General features: G+C 37.1%; 2 protein-coding genes across 2 annotated transcripts; one reads left to right on the forward strand and one right to left on the reverse strand.

Moving 5' to 3' along the window:
• Positions 1-1,047: 1,047 nt before the first annotated feature.
• kynu (kynureninase) lies at positions 1,048-13,941 on the reverse strand. Its single transcript, XM_048200819.1, has 13 exons — positions 13,576-13,941; positions 13,357-13,477; positions 12,156-12,238; positions 11,857-11,918; positions 11,702-11,773; positions 11,519-11,593; positions 11,295-11,441; positions 11,061-11,159; positions 10,859-10,932; positions 10,712-10,764; positions 10,341-10,426; positions 1,427-1,657; positions 1,048-1,341 (listed from the first exon to the last, which is right to left on the reverse strand). Exons 1-13 carry the CDS (start codon positions 13,727-13,729, stop codon positions 1,222-1,224), a joined length of 1,377 nt encoding a protein of 458 aa, XP_048056776.1. The 5' UTR covers positions 13,730-13,941; the 3' UTR covers positions 1,048-1,221.
• A 2,371-nt stretch (positions 13,942-16,312) lies between these two features.
• lgals2b (lectin, galactoside-binding, soluble, 2b) lies at positions 16,313-19,195 on the forward strand. Its single transcript, XM_048200821.1, has 4 exons — positions 16,313-16,391; positions 17,622-17,701; positions 18,112-18,280; positions 18,934-19,195. The coding sequence occupies exons 1-4, from the start codon at positions 16,389-16,391 to the stop codon at positions 19,078-19,080; spliced, it is 399 nt and encodes a 132-aa protein (XP_048056778.1). The 5' UTR covers positions 16,313-16,388; the 3' UTR covers positions 19,081-19,195.
• The last annotated feature ends 195 nt before the right edge of the window (positions 19,196-19,390 follow it).

Raw genomic sequence — 19,390 nt, forward strand, 5'->3', positions numbered from 1 at the left:
GCTAGTTTAGTTTAGTTTAGTTTAGTTAAGCTTAGTTTATTTTATTTTAGTTTAGTTTAGTTTGGCTAGTTTAGTTTTGTTAAGTTAAGTTAATTTTATTTTATTTTATTTTATTTTATTTTATTTTATTTTAGTTTAGTTTAGTTAAGTTAATTTTATTTTAGTTTAGTTTAGTTTAGTTTAGTTAAGTTAAGTTAAGTTAAGTTAATTTTATTTTATTTTATTTTAGTTTAGTTTAGTTTAGTTAAGTTAAGTTAAGTTAATTTAAGTTTATTTTATTTTAGTTTAGTTTAGTTTAGTTTAGTTAAGTTAAGTTTATTTTAGTTTAGTTTAGTTTAGTTTAGTTTAGTTAAGTTAAGTTAAGTTAAGTTAAGTTTATTTTAGTTTAGTTTAGTTTAGTTTAGTTTAGTTTAGTTTAGTTTAGTTTAGTTAAGTTTAGTTTAGTTAAGTTTAGTTTAGTTTGGCTAGTTTAGTTTAGTTTAGTTTAGTTAGTTTAGTTTGGCTAGTTATAGTCACCGACCATATAATGGAAATAACTATCGACTGTATCCATATTATCAGATAAAATTTTAATATCAGTAAAAAAACAAACAATTTGACCATAATGTTTGTGATGAATGACATATTAAGTATTTTTTACATAGACTACACAAACTATATCATGAGATTTCCCAGGGAACAAAAAGGTAATGTTATGAAGACATTATTTCTGAATGTGCATAATGTCTGGATTTTTAAATGTTTTAAAAATGTTTTTTCTTGGTTACGTGAATGTTAAGGGAACATTCCATTCTTCAAACATTATGGGAACGTTAGTGAAACAAGTAGAAACATTTAAAATACGTTAGATGAACTTCCAACTAAAATGTTTCTGGTAAAAACACTCCATCAGTGATGTATATTTAATGTTTTTCTGCTAACGTTTTGAGAACATTATTAAAAACCAGATAACATTACTGAAAGAATATTTGTTCATAACGTTGAGAGAACCTTGCCAGAACGTTCCCTGTCAGCTGGACTCTACATGAGAAATTTGAGCACAAAATCTTTTGAAATCACTCAGAACAGAAGAAAAATGTTTATTGGCAACATTCACATGTAGAACTGACTGGTCAGTAATGAACACAGACTCGTCATGTAAACGAGCAGCTTCTCAGAGAAACAGCAGCCAATAAAAACACTCTAAACCTGCTGTGCACCAATAGGAGCAGAGCGTCAGTGCTAAACTCCGCCGGCGCTCAGAGCTGCTCCCAGAATGCTGATGAAGCGGTGAACATCAGTGAAGGAGTTGTAGAGCGGCACCGGAGCGACTCGTAGCACGCTGGGCTCTCGCATGTCACACTGAAACACACACACACACACACACACACACACATTGAACAGCTCTGAACGTTTGTGTAAGAGTCTGAAATGAAGTGATACGCACCACGACTCCTCTCTTCTCCAGCTCCTGAAACACGGCTCTGATTGGCCGAGAGAAGGACAGCGACAGCTGACAGCCTCTCTGCTCGGGGTCAGAGGGCGTGATGATGTGAACGGAGGCTTTATCCGGGTTCGACTCGTCTTTGGTGTAGTAATGTCTGATCAGATACTCCAGATACCCCGTCAGCAGCACCGACTTCCTCCTCAGATCCTTCATCGTCGTCTTATTGAAAATCTGGACACCAGAAGAATGACATCATACTTTATCTGCATGAAATGTGATCAGATTCATCAATATATACTTTCTTGATGGTGTCAGGACCTGAGCTTCTGTAGAGTTCACTTCATTTGTAATAATTGAGACCATTTTACCAATCGCACTTTTAAAATGAAAGAACACAAAATACATCATGTGTGGAATATGAAATTTCCACGTGAGAGAGAGGAGGAGGAGGAGAGGGTCAGGATGGGTGAGGAGATGATGTCTGTGTCCTTCATGATCTTTTCTTCAGATTAGTGAGTTTATTGTTTTAGTGCATGGAGTGTGTTTTTATGAGAGCTCCTGTGTTCAGTCTTATCAGGAGTGTCGGTGAGATGTTATGGGCCGGTTCCACAGATAGGGCTCAGATTAAGCCAGGATTAGTTCAGTTAGGACATTTACAGTAAGAAGTTTTTAGAGAAAACATTGCTGGTGTGCGTCTTGAGACAACACTGACATATTTGAAGATTTATCAGTACAAGTTGCTTTCAGTTAAACAGCTCAAACATGAGTTTACTCTGGGACTATAGTCAAGCCTCGTCTGTGAAACCGGGTATATGAGTTCATAAGTTTAGTGATGGTCCCTGTAACACAATCTGTTGACTAAAGTAACGCCTGCACATGTCTACTAACTCTCATTAGAGTATTGGTAGAGTAGAGTCAGAATAAGTTGACATGTATTTGCAAAGTTACTGAAGTCAGCAGAATGTGTTAAAGGGACCATCAAAATAAAGTTACCATCATTTGTGTTGACAATTTGACATTTTGCTGCAAAATACAAACTAATAATATCAGTCATTTTCGGATTTAACGTTGCATCATGGTTGTCAGTGCATTGCATAATGGTTGTCAGTATGTTGCATCATGGTTGTCAGTAGGCTGTATTATGGTTGTCAGCATGTTGTATTATGGTTGTCAGTATGTTGTATTATAGTTGTCAGTGCATTGCATAATGGTTGTCAGTATGTTTCATGATGGTTGTCAGTATGTTGCATCATGGTTGTCAGTGCATTGCATAATGGTTGTCAGTATGTTGCATCATGGTTGTCAGTAGGCTGTATTATGGTTGTCAGCATGTTGTATTATGGTTGTCAGTATGTTGTATTATAGTTGTCAGTGCGTTGCATAATGGTTGTCAGTATGTTGCATGATGGTTGTCAGTAGGTTGTATTATAGTTGTCAGTGCGTTGCATAATGGTTGTCAGTATGTTGCATGATGGTTGTCAGTAGGTTGTATTATGGTTGTCAGTATGTTGCATGATGGTTGTCAGTAGGTTGTATTATGGTTGTCAGCATGTTGTATTATGGTTGTCAGTATGTTGCATGATGGTTGTCAGTAGGTTGTATTGTGGTTGTCAGTATGTTGCATAATGGTTATCAGTATGTTGCATAATGGTTATCAGTATGTTGCATGATGCTTGTCAGTATGTTGCATAATGGTTGTCAGTATGTTGCATAATGGTTATCAGTATGTTGCATGATGCTTGTCAGTATGTTGCATAATGGTTGTCAGTATGTTGCATAATGGTTATCAGTATGTTGCATGATGCTTGTCAGTAGGTTGTATTATGGTTGTCAGTAGGTTGTATTATGGTTGTCAGTATGTTGCATGATGGTTGTCAGTAGGTTGTATTATGGTTGTCAGTATGTTGCTCGATGATTGTCAGTAGGTTGTATTATGGTTGTCAGCATGTTGTATTATGGTTGTCAGTAGGTTGTATTATGGTTGTCAGCATGTTGTATTATGGTTGTCAGTATGTTGCATGATGATTGTCAGTAGGTTGTATTGTGGTTGTCAGTATGTTGCATAATGGTTATCAGTATGTTGCATGATGCTTGTCAGTATGTTGCATAATGGTTATCAGTATGTTGCATGATGCTTGTCAGTAGGTTGTATTATGGTTGTCAGTATGTTGCATGATGGTTGTCAGTAGGTTGTATTATGGTTGTCAGTAGGTTGTATTATGGTTGTCAGTATGTTGCTCGATGATTGTCAGTAGGTTGTATTATGGTTGTCAGCATGTTGTATTATGGTTGTCAGTATGTTGCATGATGGTTGTCAGTAGGTTGTATTATGGTTGTCAGTAGGTTGTATTATGGTTGTCAGTATGTTGCATGATGGTTGTCAGTAGGTTGTATTATGGTTGTCAGTAGGTTGTATTATGGTTGTCAGTATGTTGCTCGATGATTGTCAGTAGGTTGTATTATGGTTGTCAGCATGTTGTATTATGGTTGTCAGTGCGTTGCATAATGGTTGTCAGTATGTTGCATCATGGTTGTCAGTAGGTTGTATTATAGTTGTCAGTGCGTTGCATAATGGTTATCAGTATGTTGCATGATGGTTGTCAGTAGGCTGTATTATGGTTGTCAGCATGTTGTATTATGGTTGTCAGTAGGTTGTATTATAGTTGTCAGTGCGTTGCATAATGGTTGTCAGTATGTTGCATGATGGTTGTCAGTAGGTTGTATTATAGTTGTCAGTGCGTTGCATAATGGTTGTCAGTATGTTGCATGATGGTTGTCAGTAGGTTGTATTATAGTTGTCAGTGCGTTGCATAATGGTTGTCAGTATGTTGCATGATGGTTGTCAGTAGGTTGTATTATAGTTGTCAGTGCGTTGCATAATGGTTGTCAGTATGTTGCATGATGGTTGTCAGTATGTTGCATGATGGTTGTCAGTAGGTTGTATTGTGGTTGTCAGTATGTTGCATGATGGTTGTCAGTAGGTTGTATTATGGTTGTCAGTAGGTTGTATTATGGTTGTCAGTATGTTGCATGATGGTTGTCAGTAGGTTGTATTATGGTTGTCAGTAGGTTGTATTATGGTTGTCAGTATGTTGCTCGATGATTGTCAGTAGGTTGTATTATGGTTGTCAGCATGTTGTATTATGGTTGTCAGTGCGTTGCATAATGGTTGTCAGTATGTTGCATCATGGTTGTCAGTAGGTTGTATTATAGTTGTCAGTGCGTTGCATAATGGTTATCAGTATGTTGCATGATGGTTGTCAGTAGGCTGTATTATGGTTGTCAGCATGTTGTATTATGGTTGTCAGTAGGTTGTATTATAGTTGTCAGTGCGTTGCATAATGGTTTGTCAGTATGTTGCATGATGGTTGTCAGTAGGTTGTATTATAGTTGTCAGTGCATTGCATAATGGTTGTCAGTATGTTGCATGATGGTTGTCAGTAGGTTGTATTATGGTTGTCAGTATGTTGCATGATGGTTGTCAGTAGGTTGTATTATGGTTGTCAGTAGGTTGTATTATGGTTGTCAGCATGTTGTATTATGGTTGTCAGTATGTTGCATGATGGTTGTCAGTAGGTTGTATTGTGGTTGTCAGTATGTTGCATAATGGTTATCAGCATGTTGCATGATGCTTGTCAGTATGTTGCATAATGGTTGTCAGTATGTTGCATAATGGTTATCAGTAGGTTGTATTATAGTTGTCAGTGCGTTGCATAATGGTTGTCAGTATGTTGCATGATGGTTGTCAGTAGGTTGTATTATGGTTGTCAGTATGTTGCATGATGGTTGTCAGTAGGTTGTATTATGGTTGTCAGTAGGTTGTATTATGGTTGTCAGCATGTTGTATTATGGTTGTCAGTATGTTGCATGATGGTTGTCAGTAGGTTGTATTGTGGTTGTCAGTATGTTGCATAATGGTTATCAGCATGTTGCATGATGCTTGTCAGTATGTTGCATAATGGTTGTCAGTATGTTGCATAATGGTTATCAGTATGTTGCATCATGGTTGTCAGTAGGTTGTATTATGGTTGTCAGTAGGTTGTATTATGGTTGTCAGTATGTTGCATGATGGTTGTCAGTAGGTTGTATTATGGTTGTCAGTATGTTGCTCGATGATTGTCAGTAGGTTGTATTATGGTTGTCAGTATGTTGTATTATGGTTGTCAGTAGGTTGTATTATGGTTGTCAGCATGTTGTATTATGGTTGTCAGTATGTTGCATGATGGTTGTCAGTAGGTTGTATTGTGGTTGTCAGTATGTTGCATAATGGTTATCAGTATGTTGCATGATGCTTGTCAGTATGTTGCATAATGGTTGTCAGTATGTTGCATAATGGTTATCAGTATGTTGCATGATGCTTGTCAGTAGGTTGTATTATGGTTGTCAGTAGGTTGTATTATGGTTGTCAGTATGTTGCATGATGGTTGTCAGTAGGTTGTATTATGGTTGTCAGTAGGTTGTATTATGGTTGTCAGTATGTTGCTCGATGATTGTCAGTAGGTTGTATTATGGTTGTCAGCATGTTGTATTATGGTTGTCAGTATGTTGCATGATGGTTGTCAGTAGGTTGTATTGTGGTTGTCAGTATGTTGCATGATGGTTGTCAGTAGGTTGTATTATGGTTGTCAGTAGGTTGTATTATGGTTGTCAGTATGTTGCATGATGGTTGTCAGTAGGTTGTATTATGGTTGTCAGTAGGTTGTATTATGGTTGTCAGTATGTTGCTCGATGATTGTCAGTAGGTTGTATTATGGTTGTCAGCATGTTGTATTATGGTTGTCAGTATGTTGCATGATGGTTGTCAGTAGGTTGTATTATGGTTGTCAGTATGTTGCATGATGGTTGTCAGTAGGTTGTATTATGGTTGTCAGTAGGTTGTATTATGGTTGTCAGCATGTTGTATGATGGTTGTCAGTATGTTGCATGATGGTTGTCAGTAGGTTGTATTGTGGTTGTCAGTATGTTGCATAATGGTTATCAGTATGTTGCATGATGCTTGTCAGTATGTTGCATAATGGTTGTCAGTATGTTGCATAATGGTTATCAGTATGTTGCATGATGCTTGTCAGTAGGTTGTATTATGGTTGTCAGTATGTTGTATTATGGTTGTCAGTATGTTGCATGATGGTTGTCAGTAGGTTGTATTATGGTTGTCAGCATGTTGTATTATGGTTGTCAGTATGTTGCATAATGGTTATCAGTATGTTGCATGATGCTTGTCAGTATGTTGCATAATGGTTGTCAGTATGTTGCATAATGGTTGTCAGTATGTTGCATAATGGTTGTCAGTATGCTGTTTTATGGTTGTCAGTAGGTTGCATGATGGTTGTCAGTATGTTATATTATGGTTGTCAATACATCATATGATGTTGTCAGTACATTGCATGATGGTTGTCAGTGCATTGCATAATGGTTGTCAGTATGTTGCATGATGGCTGTCAGTATGTTGCATGATGGTTGTCAGTAGGTTGCATGATGGGTGTCAGCATGTTGTATTATGGTTTTCAGTACTTTGCATGATTGTTGTCAGTACATCGTATGATGGTTTTCAGTACGTTGCATCATGGTTGTCAGTATGTTGCATAATGGTTATCAGTATGTTGCATGATGGTTGTCAGTATGTTGCATGATGGCTGTCAGTATGTTGCATGATGGTTGTCAGTATGTTGCATGATGGCTGTCAGTAGGTTGCATGATGGTTGTCAGGATGGTGTATTATTGTCGTCAGTATGTTGTATTATGGTTGTCAGTATGTTGCATAATGGTTGTCAGTATGTTGCATGATGGGTGTCAGCATGTTGTATTATGGTTTTCAGTACTTTGCATGATTGTTGTCAGTACATCGTATGATGGTTTTCAGTACGTTGCATCATGGTTGTCAGTATGTTGCATAATGGTTATCAGTATGTTGCATGATGGTTGTCAGTATGTTGCATGATGGCTGTCAGTATGTTGCATGATGGTTGTCAGTATGTTGCATGATGGCTGTCAGTAGGTTGCATGATGGTTGTCAGGATGGTGTATTATTGTCGTCAGTATGTTGTATTATGGTTGTCAGTATGTTGCATAATGGTTGTCAGTAGGTTGCATGATGGGTGTCAGCATGTTGTATTATGGTTTTCAGTACTTTGCATGATTGTTGTCAGTATGTTGCATGATGGTTGTCAGTAGGTTGCATGATGGGTGTCAGCATGTTGTATTGTGGTTGTCAGTATGTTGCATAATGGTTATCAGTATGTTGCATGATGCTTGTCAGTATGTTGCATAATGGTTGTCAGTATGTTGCATAATGGTTGTCAGTAGGTTGTATTGTGGTTGTCAGTATGTTGCATGATGGTTGTCAGTAGGTTGTATTGTGGTTGTCAGTATGTTGCATAATGGTTATCAGTATGTTGCATGATGCTTGTCAGTATGTTGCATAATGGTTGTCAGTATGTTGCATAATGGTTATCAGTATGTTGCATAATGGTTATCAGTATGTTGCATGATGCTTGTCAGTATGTTGCATAATGGTTGTCAGTATGTTGCATAATGGTTATCAGTATGTTGCATAATGGTTATCAGTATGTTGCATGATGCTTGTCAGTATGTTGCATAATGGTTGTCAGTATGCTGTTTTATGGTTGTCAGTAGGTTGCATGATGGTTGTCAGTATGTTATATTATGGTTGTCAATACATCATATGATGTTGTCAGTACATTGCATGATGGTTGTCAGTGCATTGCATAATGGTTGTCAGTATGTTGCATAATGGTTGTCAGTAGGTTGCATGATGGGTGTCAGCATGTTGTATTATGGTTTTCAGTACTTTGCATGATTGTTGTCAGTACATCGTATGATGGTTGTCAGTATGTTGCATGATGGTTGTCAGTATATTGCATGATGGTTGTCAGTAGGTTGTATTATGGTTGTCAGTATGTTGCATAATGGTTGTCAGTATGTTGCATAATGGTTATCAGTATGTTGCATGATGGTTGTCAGTATGTTGTATTATGGTTGTCAGTATGTTGCATGATGGCTGTTAGTATGTTGTATTATGGTTGTTAGTATGTTGTATTATGGTTGTCAGTATGTTGCATCATGGTTGTCAGTGCGTTGCATCATGGTTGTCAGTATGTTGTATTATGGTTGTCAGTATGTTGCATAATGGTTGTCAGTATGTTGCATAATGGTTATCAGTATGTTGCATGATGGTTGTCAGTATGTTGCATCATGGTTGTCAGTGCGTTGCATCATGGTTGTCAGTAGGTTGTATTATGGTTGTCAGTATGTTGCATAATGGTTGTCAGTATGTTGCATAATGGTTGTCAGTATGTTGCATAATGGTTATCAGTATGTTGCATGATGGTTGTCAGTATGCTGTTTTATGGTTGTCAGTAGGTTGTATTATGGTTGTCAGTATGTTGCATAATGGTTGTCAGTATGTTGCATAATGGTTGTCAGTATGTTGCATAATGGTTATCAGTATGTTGCATAATGGTTGTCAGTATGCTGCATGATGGCTGTCAGTATGTTGCATGATGGTTGTCAGGATGGTGTATTATGGTTGTCAGTATGTTGCATAATGGTTGTCAGTATGTTGCATAATGGTTGTCAGTAGGTTGCATGATGGGTGTCAGCATGTTGTATTATGGTTTTCAGTACTTTGCATGATTGTTGTCAGTACATCGTATGATGGTTGTCAGTATGTTGCATGATGGTTGTCAGTATGTTGCATGATGGTTGTCAGTAGGTTGTATTATGGTTGTCAGTATGTTGCATAATGGTTGTCAGTATGTTGCATAATGGTTATCAGTATGTTGCATGATGGTTGTCAGTATGTTGTATTATGGTTGTCAGTACATTGCATAATGGTTGTCAGTATGTTGCATGATGGCTGTTAGTATGTTGTATTATGGTTGTCAGTATGTTGTATTATGGTTGTCAGTATGTTGCATCATGGTTGTCAGTGCGTTGCATCATGGTTGTCAGTATGTTGTATTATGGTTGTCAGTATGTTGCATAATGGTTGTCAGTATGTTGCATAATGGTTATCAGTATGTTGCATGATGGTTGTCAGTATGTTGCATCATGGTTGTCAGTGCGTTGCATCATGGTTGTCAGTAGGTTGTATTATGGTTGTCAGTATGTTGCATAATGGTTGTCAGTATGTTGCATAATGGTTGTCAGTATGTTGCATAATGGTTATCAGTATGTTTCATGATGGTTGTCAGTATGTTGTATTATGGTTGTCAGTACATTGCATAATGGTTGTCAGTATGTTGCATGATGGCTGTTAGTATGTTGTATTATGGTTGTTAGTATGTTGTATTATGGTTGTCAGTACATTGCATCATGGTTGTCAGTGCGTTGCATCATGGTTGTCAGTATGTTGTATTATGGTTGTCAGTAGGTTGTATTATGTTTGTCAGTATGTTGCATCATGGTTGTCAGTGCGTTGCATCATGGTTGTCAGTATGTTGTATTATGGTTGTCAGTACATTGCATAATGGTTGTCAGTATGTTGCATAATGTTATCAGTATGTTGCATGATGGTTGTCAGCATGTTGTATTATGGTTGTCAATACATTGCATAATGGTTGTCAGTATGTTGCATGATGGCTGTTAGTATGTTGTATTATGGTTGTTAGTATGTTGTATTATGGTTGTCAGTATGTTGCATCATGGTTGTCAGTGCGTTGCATCATGGTTGTCAGTATATTGCATAATGGTTATCAGTATGTTGCATGATGGTTGTCAGCATGTTGTATTATGGTTGTCAGTATGTTATATTTTGGTTGTCAATACATCATATGATGTTGTCAGTAAGTTGCATGATGCTGTCAGTATGTTGTATTATGGTTGTGTCAGTACTTTGCATGATGGTTGTCAGTATGTTGTGTTGCTTCTGTGAGTGTGCTTTGTAATGTCTGACCTCTAGACTGGCCTGTAGGGGGCACACTAGTAAGATGGGCTGATTGGAGAGACGAAATCCATTAACACCAGGCTGAAGCTCCATTTCTGCAGGAATATTTATTCACACACTTCAGAAATGTATAAAAATACTCACACTGCATGTATGCTGGGACTGACTTTTGCCAAAAAAGTGTATGGTGTATGGTGTATATCTCTACACCTACAGCTGCTTCAGTGTCTAGCAGTGAGTAATGCAACTACATCTGTGTCCACAGGATGTCAGCAGAGAGCAGGCTGTGAGCTCACACAGTCTCTCCAGACTTACAGTGAACATGAACATCTTGTGTTAGTAATGGATACTCCAGCATGATTCAGAAGGGATTCTCATACCGTTGTTCATGAGGAATCTGGTCTTCAGGTCGTGTCCCCACCAGCCCATCAGTCTGAGACACACACACACACACACACACACACTGCATCTCATGCACTTTATTTCATCTGTAAGTGTGTGTTATCGAGCAGCAGTGTTATACTCACGTGGGTCTGACACTGTGAGCGTGTTTCTCATGTATATATGCACCTGCCAGACCACCGGCACCTGAATTCACGTACTGAATAAAACACATCACTAACTCTGATGCATCATGGGAAGCTTCATATATTCAACACAAATACAATAAATATACAAAAGCATTGACATTTCACATAGAAATGTCCATAAACACAACATAACACTGACCTTATAGGAACACCAGCACGCAAAGTCCACGTTCCAGTCGTGAAGTCGCAGATCTGCGTTTCCTACAGCATGTGCACAATCAAACCCTACTACACACCCCTGATCACACACACACATTCTGAACGTTAGATGTGAACATGTATGTGCATGTGAGCCAATATGTGACACTTACAGTAAAAGAAAGTGAATGTGGCATTTCAGTGTAATATAATGTGCATCACATGACTGATTCACCTTGGCGTGTCCTGCTCTAGTGATGGTCTCCATGTCGAACAGCTGACCGGTGTAATACTGAACGCCACTGAGCATGACCAGAGCGATGGCGTCGCCCTCCCGCTCGATGACGGACACGATGTCCTCCGTCCTTATAGTGTCTTCACCCTGAAACAGCCGATGGACACGGTCACAGAGCTCTTCCGTCAGCATGACATCATACAGACCGGCCGTGATGTCATTACCTGTCTGGGTTTGATGACCAGCATGCTGTCCGCCACATTCATTCCTCTCAGCTGGATCTGAGATTCAATGGCGTACTGCAAGATTCACACACAAACACACTATTGAGGATTTTTCACACTCGTTGCTTCGATCTCTTGGTCTGAATGTGAGTTTGTCGTTTGTGAGGTTAAAGAAACACATACGTGATCTGACGGAAAGGCCTTCTCCTCCAGAAGAATTTTATGGCGTTTTGGAGTCGGTTTGTAGAAGGAAAGCTGAGAGGATCATAAAAAGAGGAGAATATTGTTGAAAAATCAATACACAGACAAAATATTTGCAAATGTTATTGTTTTTTTACCATGAGAAGATGCAGATTGACTGTCAGTCCGTTCATCAGAGCCACTTCCTCAGGTTTAGCACCTGTTTAAAGATAGTTTGGCTAAATCAGAAGCTCCAGAGGGGGTAAAGTCCTCTCTTTACCCTGTTTTCCTTGACAGAACTTCCCACATTATATCTAGAGACAGACGTATGGCATTCACATCCCACAGAAACACAGATGTGAAAAGCAAATGTGGCTCATTTATCAGCCACATTCTTAGAAGATACTGAGCAAACTGAGCAAATTAAGAAACTCTCAGTTAAGAAGCTCGAAATTACCCACAATCTTGGCCATCAAACCCTCGATGGTGTCTTCGGCCCAGGCCCAAGGTCGTGACCCCTTCGTGTGGCCATGGACGCCTCTGGAAACAACATGTGGTTACTGTAGGATTTATGGGATTTTCTTCAAACAGTGGAAGAATATTTCAGAATATTTCTGATTTGGTTTTATTCATTTTCTACAGTTTTACATAAAAAAATAATAAATAATATAATATAATATAATATAATATAATATAATATAATATAATATAATATAATATAATATAATATAATATAATATAATATAATATAATATAATATAATATAATATAATATAATATAATATAATATAATAATATAATGGAAAAAGAAAAAAATTGCTTCAGTAAGAACTAGCTTCCTGAAAGTGAAAAATTTTATTTTTGAAAAATAAATTACCTTATAACCCATTCTGTATAATCCTTATAACCCAATGTTCAATAAAACAATGAATATGCTTTTCTGTAAAATAAACAAAATAAAAAAATAAAATAAAATAAAAGTAAATAATAAAAAATTAAAATAAAATAATAATATTTAATTAATAAATATGTAATAAATATTCAAATGTTGATTTATTGTAAAAATGAATATTTTATTTAACAAGAAATGATAAATAAACACTAAATACAGAAATTATGCTTTAAAAAATAAAATGTATAAAAAATATAGTCACCGAATTGACATCCTAAAGCCTAAAAATATAAATATAAAACAAAATAATAAAAAATAAATATTAAAAAGGTAATTTAAAGTAAAATATCTTATGATTTAAAGCAAAAAAAAAAAAAAAAAAATATTTAACAAGACAATAAATATAGAAATTATGCTTTTAAAAATATAGTCACCAAAATTACATCCTAGTAAGCCTGAAATATAATATAATATAATATAATATAATATAATATAATATATAATATAATATAATATAATATAATATAATATAATATAATATAATATAATATAATATAATATAATATAATATAATATATAAAAAAAGTAATTCAAACTAAAATTACCTCTTGATTTAGAGTAAAAATGTACAAGACAATAAATATAGAAATGATTTAAATACAGTCACCCAAACAGCATTCTAAAGCCTGTAATATATTTGACTGTATTTGTTTATGTGAGAGTGATTCAGCATTTATCAGCTGATAACTCATGACAGGCGACTCACGTTTTGGCCCATTTCTCCAGCTCCTCATCGATGTATTTCTTGGTGTTTTTCGGCTGGAGACCAAGTGAATTCCCAGCAAAATAAACACAATCCTCAGAATCGTCCACGAGTGTCAGATCCGCTAAAAACAGACGAGAGATCAGATGATATATGAATCTGAGCAAATACTCCATCATGACATGATGACTGATAACTGATGTGTGAGTCTGATCCTCTCACCCGGAGGCAGGTCTGATACTCTGGGCATGAGGAACTCCTGTCTCAGGTGTCGGAGCGGGTCGTGCCGGTCCAGATGTTCTGCCAGCCTGAGTGACGTGGGGCTGCAGTCCAGCTCCTGCGAGACCCTCGTGATCATCTGCTGCGGGCTCTCCATGATCAGATCCAGATTCAGATCAATCAGTCTGGATCAACCTGGAATATCCTTTTATACACGACCCACCGCCGCACAGACTCAGATTGACCTTTACTCTACACGTTGACCCTTGAGTAAACACTCCTGGTCTGAGCTAATGATTACTAGAGACGTGCATCATTTCCTGCAGCTCTGCATGGCTCTCATAAGACAAACACTTCCTGACGCTTCTGTTCGGGATTCTTCCTCTAAACATGAACTCACTTCTGCTTTCAGATTAACTAACCAGAGCTGACGACACAGACTCGCTCCACTGCTCTCTGTGTGTTCACAGTTCAGATAGATTTAACTATCAGAGTAGATGAATGAATGAATGAATGAATGAATGTCTTTTGATCAGAGCATATATGTCACATTAAAGTTGGGATGAAATGAAATGTACTTTTTTTTTAAATGCATATTATTGCGAACAATTGACTATATGCACGGAGCGTTCTTTAGAACTTCAGCATTAATATAAGCCAGCTGGAAAACTTCCGGTGAGAGTCATTTGCTGGTGTGTTGAGCATCAGTAGTGTAATACTTAGTTTATGATCAGAATATAGTCACTTAAATAGTCAGACATAGTTTTAATTTAGTTATTCAAACGTAAGACAGCATAAAAAATAAATAAATAAAGACGTACCTCAGTGTTTCTCCTCGACTAAATTCAATTCGACCATCAGTTTTCACACTTTTATGTGAAAAAAGCTTCAAAGATTAAATATTTATTGTGCACTTTAGTTAGATTCATTGAATAAAATAAAATTTTGAGTAAAATGTTTTCACAAGTGTGCTGAAATCATTGATCTTGCGCTGATCTGACTGACAGCTTCAGTGATTATAGAGAGAGCAGCACTCGCTTTCTGTCATTCATTCACAAGAAAAGTTACTGTTTTTCATGAGAGTATTTCATACTTCACATTGACAAAATCTATTTTAAACCTAGTTATTTTATAATGTTTGATATTTAGTCAAAAATGAAGTGAAAAGCGATGAGGAAATGGCTGATATATGCGCAAATAAATGCTACTTTGCCGCCACCTGCTGGTTATAGTGGTAATTATTGTCTTTTTTATTTTTAAATAAGTGTTTTCTATCAAATGTTGGATTTTCTACATTTTTGAACGTTTGGTTTTACGATGGGCACAATCTCAGAAGGATGAACAAATAATGTTTGTGTTCTTCACATTAAAAATAACATTTGAAGTGCTGAAGTGTGTGTCTAATTACAGACACAGCATTTATAAACATCCCAAAAGCTTCATCTTAATTGCAATCAATAAAACTGGTTTATTGGCAAATTAGGTAAATGTGATAACGGCATTAAAATATGAATACAATATTAAAAACAGCTAACAGTTCACCGGAAATGCACGAGCTGGCTTAACCACAACCAGGAAGTAACCGAAGCTCTTGACCAATCACAACACACTGCTTCAGCCGACCAATCAGAGCACATTATGCTTTTCAGAAGGAGGGGCTTCATAGAGACAGGAACTAAACAGAGCGTTACTGAAGAGAGGAGCTGCAGCAATGGAGAATATGAGGAAAATAAACAACATTCAATCTAGTAGAGCACAAAAACAACATCAAGACTGTGTAAAAGAGCATAAAATGGCCTTCATAAATACACAAATCAAGTCTTAAAGACATATAAATGATAAACGTGAGCATGATTCTCCTCATACCTGTGCATGAACCTCCAGAGGAACACAGAGCGTCTGCAGATATTGATCACAGATGATGTTCATTCCCTCATATCCAGAGCGCAGGCGTGTTCAGAGGGTGAGAGATTTCATTACGTCCAGATGAATGACCAGGACTGTGACTGACCGTGAGAAACACACGGACTGAACAAAACCAGCTCACAACTCCAGAGAAAACCACTCAACAATCAAGATCTTGCAGTGTGAAAGATAAAAATGATGAAAGTACTGATCATTATTTACAACATTTCTGAACAAGTATAAACTGTATTTTCAGGAAACACACTTATTTTGGCATTACTCTTGTATTGTGGTGTAAGTACAGAAACTGATACACTTTTATGGCAAAATGTACTTTTTGGCTTCATTGATTGTTCTGAAAAATGTTTCCATTCACTCACTCATATTTTTGACCAAATTTCACATTCATAAATGCAATTATTCTAATAGGAAACCCCAACTTCATGGTTTTGTTGACTGACGTGAAAATGTACATTAAAGTTTCTAAATAAGTGTTTATTTGATTTTGTAGTTATTTTCCCTCTTTCCATGATTTATGGATTACACAAATCTATACTGATAATGTTTGACACCTCAATTATTGAATGTTTCTGGATGACAGTCTCCAGCAGCTGAATCAAAACTGATATCTGAACACTTCCACAGAAACATTCCTAACATGTTCCGTACAGATATGAGCGCTGTTGAATGTGATGTGGGTCAGTGTACCAGAGACTCAATCAAGAGTCTATTCATGAGGGAATCTCAGAGATAACAGTCGTATTGATTGAGTCAGTTGAGTGTGATTGGTTCAGTCTCCCCGCTCTGCTCGCTTCCTATTGGACAGAGGTCCAGAGATCCGCCTCCTGGGTTTATAATGAGGGGCGGCAGGTGAATGAGACACACTGCTGCAGCTCCACCAACACAACAAGATGGTAAGAGACATCACTTCCCTTATTATTATATTATATTATATTATATTATATTATATTATATTATATTATATTATATTATATTATATTATATTATATTGTATTATATTATATTATATTATATTATATTATATTATATTATTATGCGTGTCATATGCTCTCTGACTGTTGGTTGTTGAATCAACAGCATGAACTGATGAACTTGAACTTTCCTCTTCTGAATCTCACTGTGATTGCAAAATGAAACACGAAGTGAATTCTTTAAGAAATTCCCATGAAATAATCGAGAATGTGCCACAATTAATTTGGCAAGGCTTAATAAGACATGCTAATTATTACTTTAAAGGCAAACAAAAATGCCTGCAGAATACTTTTCCCAAACTGTCCAGCTGAATCAGTCAGAGTTCCTAGAAATGAAGCCGTTCTGAGCGGTCAGAGAGTTTCAGACGGTCAGGTGTGTGAGGGTCAGGGTGGGGCTCGGACAGATACAATCAAACTCTTAAACTGACCTGCTGGACATTCAGTGGACTTCAATAATTCCTGCATTTGTACAGCATTCAAACTTTCACTTTCAATGAGGAACATTACACAGATTATCATGATTATGACAGTCACACTGTGAAGGAAATTTTTAGTGAATCATAAATAGCATTCCTATTTCTTGCAGGATTAACATTCATACGCTTTTGAAATCTAAAAAATCCCCAACATTTGGGCCAAAGTGTGTCTGACAAAAGAGGAAACGAAACTAGAATATATATGGTACAACAAACTGAATCTACCACAACATTTACACTTATTCTGCAATATAACTTATATCAGAAAGCTATCAATAGAATAATAGTAATGACCAAACTAGCTGTTGTTTCATTTCCTTCAAATTCTCCAGCATTTCCGTTTCTCGTGATCAGTGTTAATTGTGTAATTGTGGGTCTGTGTGTCGCCTCACAGCACTTTTGTAACCCCGAGCTGCTTTAGATCAAATGTTTGCTCTGTATCTTCCTGTCTTTATGACTTTATTATCTGAGGTTTATTATTAACGTTGGGTTTGGTCCCTCAGATAACACATTCTGTTCCTCTTATCGACGGCGTTGGGAATCGCAGGTTAAACAGTAATTTGACAGATTCATCACCACTCTAAAGAAAGAAAGACAAAAATGGCGCGAACCCTCGCAACGTTGAGTCAGTTTGAATTTAATTTGACTTCATCATTCGTGGTGTTTTCCTCCACAGGTGTTCACCTTAAAAGACATGAGCTTCAAGGCCGGGATGGAGATGAAGATCTCTGGGAAGATCAAACCCGGCTGTGTATCGTACGTATCCGACTAATAAGAAACACTTGGGAATGTTCGTTCAAGGTTATCTGGTCTTTAATAATGTTGTCAAAACATTAGCACAAACGTTATTTATACATCGTTCATGGAACGCTTTTCTTCTGAAACATTTTTTTAATGTTTCTACTTGTTTCAGAACGTTCAGAGAACATTTAAAAGTAACGTTCCCATAATGTTTGCAGAATGATACAATTGAATGTTCCCTAAACGTTCACATAACAAAGAAAAAAAAACATGGACGTTTTCAGAGAACATTCAGAAATAATGTTTTCATAACGTAATGGGAACGTTAGCAGAATGTTTTCTGAACATGTTTTTGTTATAGACAGAAGACAGCTCTAGGTTTTGGAAAAGAGCTGAAGGTCATAAAAACATCTCTCTGTCCTCAGGTTCTCCATCAACATCGGTCACGACACAGACGCAATCGCCCTTCACTTCAACCCTCGCTTTAATGAGCATGGAGACACCAACACCATCGTGTGTAACTCCAAACAGGGCGGATGGGGCTCCGAAGTCCGTGAACCGTGTTTCCCCTTTGTGCAGGACGAAGAGTTCAAGGTGAGTGACCTCTGACCTCTGACCCAACTCTGTAAGATGATGAGATCAGAAGGACAGTGATGCTTATTGAAATGTTTACATTATGCATGATCATTTTAAGTAGTACAAAATGAAAATCTGCCAGTTCTGCTTACTTAAACTTTGAGTTTTTCAACTAAAATTTTTTTGAGTTTCGAGTCGAAGCTTGAGTCGAAGTTTACAGTGAAAATCAAAAGCACAGTGTTCTTCTGGCCTTTTTTGACATTTTACGTTCATCTTTCTGGATTTCTGCCATTTAAAAAGTCTGTCGGTCCACAAACTCTGCTATTTCACATCAACACTGATTCCAGTGTAAACACAGCAATACTGGCTCAAATGAAGCTTTCTTCAAGATCCTATCGATGTAGATCAATCCTGAACCTTTATCCGTGTGTTCTTTGACCAGTTCTGCAGTGAGTATCTGTTAGTTTCCTGGATTTAGTCATTTACTCATGACACAGTGAGTCATAAAGCGTTACCCTTTGCACTTTTTAACAACGTATGCAATAGACCGCCCACCGGTCAGAGGTTTGAGGGTGAATGATGCTGTCATCACATGCTTTATAATAATAGTTTCCCAAAATTCACATTTAAAAAACTGGACGTTCAGTCTCAATGTGTCTCTCCTCCAACAGCTGGCCATCACCTTCAACAACGACACCTTCTACGTCAAGCTCCCAGAAGGCACCATGATGAGCTTCCCGAACCGCTTCGGCGATGATGTTTTCAAACACATGCACGTGAAGGGAGACGTCAAGATCATCAGCGTTAAGATCAAATGAGCTGGACGCTCTTGTTCATCTGTGGCTCCGGTCTTCAGTGTGTTCTTCACCAGCTTCTGTGTTCACTGAATGTACCAAAGAAAGTGTCAAATAAATCCACTGACAGAATGTGAAAGGGACTCGCTGAGTGTTCTTTGGGTTTGAGCAGTTTGAGATAGTCTTATATATACATTTACACTTATATCTCTGAGTTCATATCTGTCAGAAAGCTCCTTGATTCAATCATTTAAAGGATTAGTTCACTTCAGAATTCAAATGTCCTGATAATTTACTCTCCTCCATGTCATCCAAGATGTTCATGTCTTTCTTT

The sequence above is a fragment of the Megalobrama amblycephala genome, linkage group LG8 (assembly GCF_018812025.1).
Source record: "Megalobrama amblycephala isolate DHTTF-2021 linkage group LG8, ASM1881202v1, whole genome shotgun sequence".
In the NCBI taxonomy this organism is placed as follows: Eukaryota; Metazoa; Chordata; class Actinopteri; order Cypriniformes; family Xenocyprididae; genus Megalobrama; species Megalobrama amblycephala.